Source organism: Nothobranchius furzeri, chromosome 19 (genome assembly GCF_043380555.1).
Source record: "Nothobranchius furzeri strain GRZ-AD chromosome 19, NfurGRZ-RIMD1, whole genome shotgun sequence".
In the NCBI taxonomy this organism is placed as follows: Eukaryota; Metazoa; Chordata; class Actinopteri; order Cyprinodontiformes; family Nothobranchiidae; genus Nothobranchius; species Nothobranchius furzeri.
This window is the reverse complement of record NC_091759.1, coordinates 151,570-156,291: the sequence shown is the minus strand read 5'-3', so window position 1 is coordinate 156,291 and position 4,722 is coordinate 151,570. Positions and strand designations below refer to the sequence as shown.

Sequence of the window (4,722 nt, the reverse complement as noted above, 5' to 3'; positions counted from 1 at the left end):
CATTAGCCAATAGCATTAGACATCCGCTTACGTAGAGATGTCAGTCACAGAGTGTGCACGCATTTGTGAAAGTACCTAGACAGATGCAATTTAAAATAATGTGTATAAAAGAATAAAAAGCATAACAAGACAATATTAATTGTAAAACAAAGTGTTTTTGCTCTGTTGCCTGGCTAGAGCACATCACTCCTGTTCTTAGATCCCTACACTGGTTACCAGTAAACCACAGAATAGATTTCAAAGTGCTCCTACTAGTTTATAAATCACTCAATGGCCTGGGACCAAAATACATGTCAGATGTCATTCCTGTGTATCTACACCCAATAGGGTTCTGAGATCTCTTGGAAACAATCAGCTGGTAGAACCTCGGGTCAGAACAAAACATGGTGGAGATCCATTTAATTACTATGCCGCTCACATATGGAATCAGCATCCCCATGACCTCAGATCTGCCCCACCCCTAGTGTCGTTTAAAACACAACTAAAAACCTCTAATGTACTCACCAGCCTTTAAATGAATTGCTTCTTATCATGCGTCGTCTCCACTGTAACCTGCGCTGTTGCCCTCTCCTTTAGCTCTAAACTGTAATTCTGTCCATGTGTATTTTAATTTGTGTTTATAAGTTGTTTTCATATCATGTCCTGATCATTTTAAAGCACATTGAATTGCCTCTGTGTTTGAAATGTGCTCTAAAAATAAAGCTGCCTTGCCTTGCCTGCCTAGACGTGAGCGTTTACGACTGAGAGGCGTTGCTTCCAGCATCACGAAAGTGTGGTGCAGTACATTTATCCAACCCTAGATGGTGCTCTCTCAGATAAAGACTTCCATGTCTCTAACAACGTTGACATTGTGTAGCTATAAACATTTTTTGGGGATTAAAAAAATGGATAAAGTGGTTCTCTCACATTTGTCTAAAAACCTCCGCCAACATCGCGTAACCATTGGACCATGTGGTTGTTGGTCTGGCCAAACCGCCGCACTTCCCTGGGTCCTCCATTCAATTACATATTTAGCAGCAGAACACCACTGGTGGGAAAAGTTCTCCGCTCAATAATGTCAGAGAAGGAGAAACAGCCAGCTGTTTCGCTTCAACTTTAGGACGAACTACCAGAGTCCCAAAAAGAAAAACACCATTTGAAACCACGGACAACAAAAGATGTTTGGACCTGGAAAACTGCGCCATCTCGTATGCTCCAGCAACGTGGGTTTCCAGTTTTGGAAGATTCCCGAAGGGAGGGGTGAGTGTTCTATTACCGTCTTCGCGTTCAAAACCTAGCTTGTTCTGTAGATTCAACGTTTTATTTTTTTAGAGTGAAGGATATGTTGCAGATGGATGACTGCCTGGATTCAGTCCAAACGTCGTAACACGTTTTAAAATTCACTTTTTCATCAGAATGTATCTAGTTATATGGAGAAAATGACGATTCTTACCAAAAATCAAACAAAAACACAAAGACTAGCTGAGATAGTCCTAATTTTCCATGCATCTGAATTTTAAGTATGGTCATTTGACCTGGATATAAATCTGACTTGAACTCAGGGTTACTCTGTCCTACTTGATGCTGATCACAGTGAAACTAAACAGAGTGATCCTGTGCAGCTTTAGAGTAGCTCAGCTGATCGTCTTAAGGAACGCCGCCTGAAGGTCACCTCACTAATCTGTTGAGTTTACTGTATCAGCTCCAGGCCTCTCTGCCTGGTTACAGCAGGTTTGTAAACAATCCTTCCAGCGTGCTCCCAGTTCACCCATCTCTCATTCTTCTTCACATAACTGAGCGTTAGCTTCAATTAAAGCCTCTCCTACACTCTCACCTGCATCTCATCCCCATTTCTAGGACATCATGGTGGAGCTGCTGGTTAAACTGGTGCCATTTTTGGAGCAGCTCATTTTGCACACTCATTTCCTTGCCTGTGGGATACAGCAGTGAGGGGGAAAATGGCCCATAACTGAGAAGAATAGGCAGGCGAAGAGCAGCTAAACATTATGGAGACGTTATGATGTCACTGGGAGACGGAGGGGAAGCAAATGTGGCTGCAAGCTTCAGCTGATAGACGTAGAGTCACAAACTGCAAGAAGATCTGCAGCTCTGCAATCCTTTATAGTCTTCATCACCCAAATTATACATACATATTTCTATATTGTATGTTTTTGGTAACAAATATTAATATAAAGATGAATAAAATGACAAAAGGGTCACTTTAATGGTAAAATTGCTAAAATAAAATCTATCAGATAACTTGTCGATGTTCCTGCGTTCATGCAGACGCCCACCATCTTACCCTTAAAGAGACTGAGGATATATATAAAGGATCTCTTGAGTGTGCTTTTATTTTGAAGGGCTAAATATTTTTGTTTAAAGCCACCTTTTTATATTAAGAGTTCGAAACTTGGAGTGTAATTAGATAAACTTAGATCTGCTACAAAAATGTTTAGATCAACCGATCAACAGATCGGTAAGATGTACCTTTGTAGGCTCACAATTTATTTTAAACATCCTTTTTCTTATTTACATACATGCTTAAATTATAGAATAGAATAGAAAATCCCTTTATTGTCCATCAGTGGTGAAACTTTGGTGTCAGCAGAAATTATGGACAGCAGGTGCAGAAAAGAATAAAACATAAAGAAGAATAAAGTACTTTGAACCAAAAGCATTAAAAATGCGAGAAATCAAAGATTTTTTTGAATTTAACACATTTTAAAATACTAAAAGCTGCAGAGAGATTGGGAGTAAATAAGTAAGATTGTAAACATTCTCATTTGCGTAAAATTAAGTTTGATTATAAAAATTCAATATTTATCTTATAATCTTAAATATAGATTTTTTACTTAAAAAGTCAAACTTTTTTTTATTGTTTTTAACGCATTCGTTCCAAGCAGCTCCCCATTCTGCCTAAAATCTAAAAACAACTCCTTTGTTGGACCTGAGCTGAATTACAAGCACTTCCGCTTTAAAAGCGGAGTCTCTGTAGAAACGGAGCCGCACATCAGATCCGCCTTCAGTCTGACGCCGGGCGGTTCGGTGCGCACCGCCAGGGCCGCGGGATCAGGAAACGCGCCATCGGGTACAATTTTCAGGATTAAAACTACCGATCATCGAACTCTGACGCAAGAAGGCGTGAGGTGGGACTCCACCTGAGCGCGGGCACCACTTTGTATTCTCCACCCAGCTCCACTTGTTGATACGGGCTGTAAACATCCACACCGCGGAGCTTTTATCTGACGCGTAATTTGGATGAAAGCCTGCCCGGCGGCGGAACGCAGGAAGTTTCGAGCTGCGCGGTTCCGTGACAGGTGGCGAAGATGTCTGGTGACCGGTAACGGCATCGGATTACACGGGAAGCTGCTGCCAGGTGAGCAGCGGAATGGGGAACCAGGTGGACAGGCTGTCACATTTAAGTTACGCTGAAGTTCCCACGGTGGACCCAAACGGCCTGGACACGGACGACGGCCCGCGGATCGGAGTCTCTTATATCTTTTCCAGTGACGACGACGAGCTGGAGGATGGATGCGCGGCGGACGGAACCGAGAAAGACCCGAATGAGGAAGAAAAGCACTACGATCCGCGCGACGAGGTGGAGTGCGCCGTCTACAACAGAGAGGAATGCGTCTACGAGAAGAGCGCCAAGTGCGCAAACCTGGAGGTTTACTCTCCAGAGAACCTGCTGAACAAATGCAAAGCAGGAGACCTGGTGGAGTTCGTGGCTTCAGGCCAGTACCCGCACTGGGCTGTGTGCGTGGGAGACTTCCAGGTGGTTCACCTGCACAGAGCCGAGGTGAAGAACAGCTTCCTGACTGACGCGAGCCAGGGGAGGAGGTGTCGGGTTGTCAACGACCTTTACAAATTCAAAGCTCTCAGTCCGGACATGGTGGTGCAGAATGCCATGGAGCAGGTGGGGCTGAAGGACCGGGAGCTGAGCTGGAGGAACTCTGAAAGCTTCGCAGCCTGGTGCAGGTTCGGCAGGAGGGAGTTCAAAATGGGCGGGGAGATCCGGATTGGCAAGCAGCCCTACAGGCTGAAAATCTACCTGTCGGACAAGCACGCGCACCTGCTGGAGTTCCAGAGCCTGGAGGACGTGATCATGGAGAAGAGGAGGAACGATCACCTGGGGAGGACAGCAGTGCTGCAGGAGCTGGGCACGCATTTCAGGGGCATGGAGGAGAGCAAAGGTGGCGCTGAATGATGTCTGCTAGTTAGATTAAAGGAGTTTTAGGACGTTTGAAAGCTTCCTGAATGGCTTCAGTTTGGAGAAATAGCTTTTACATCCCAAAGAATGAAGAAAAGTATGTTTTAAATAGGGTCTCTCAAGATAACAACCATGAGGTGCTTCACAAGAACAAATTCAAATAAAAAATTGATTAGAACATCTTAAAAACGAGGGAAAAAATTGAGATAAAAATATAAGGGAAGAGAACAAGAAAGCAGTATAAGTGGATTCTGGGAAAGGTGGAATTGGTAGAAAAACTGTTGACAAGCGTGTGTGTTGGGTTCATATTGACTAACACCACTAGGGGGCACATTTTCCCTTTTTCATTAATCCTCACAAAGTCTCACAGTGAGCAGTAGCTGATTACTCCAGACGCTGTGGTGTTTTATCTACCTTCCGGGTGTTTGGTCTGACTTTAACTCGCGCTTGGAAGCTAACTACACTCAGCTAGCCCTGAAACCGTACACCGCAGCATCATAAGCTAACAACTAGCCTGGAAGCTAACTCCAAAC

The 4,722-nt window shown here is 44.0% G+C and overlaps 1 protein-coding gene across 1 annotated transcript; it reads left to right on the top strand.

Annotated features, from left to right (window-relative positions):
• The first annotated feature begins 3,230 nt into the window (after positions 1 to 3,230).
• On the top strand, positions 3,231 to 4,324 carry lratd2a (LRAT domain containing 2a). Its single transcript, XM_015973812.3, has one exon. It carries the CDS (start codon positions 3,368 to 3,370, stop codon positions 4,184 to 4,186), a length of 819 nt encoding a protein of 272 aa, XP_015829298.1. The 5' UTR covers positions 3,231 to 3,367; the 3' UTR covers positions 4,187 to 4,324.
• Positions 4,325 to 4,722: the final 398 nt, after the last annotated feature.

Coding starts and splice junctions, on each gene's coding strand:
- lratd2a (XM_015973812.3), top strand. CDS start 3,368: ATGGGGAACCAGGTGGACAGGCTGTCACATTTAAGTTACGCTGAAGTT.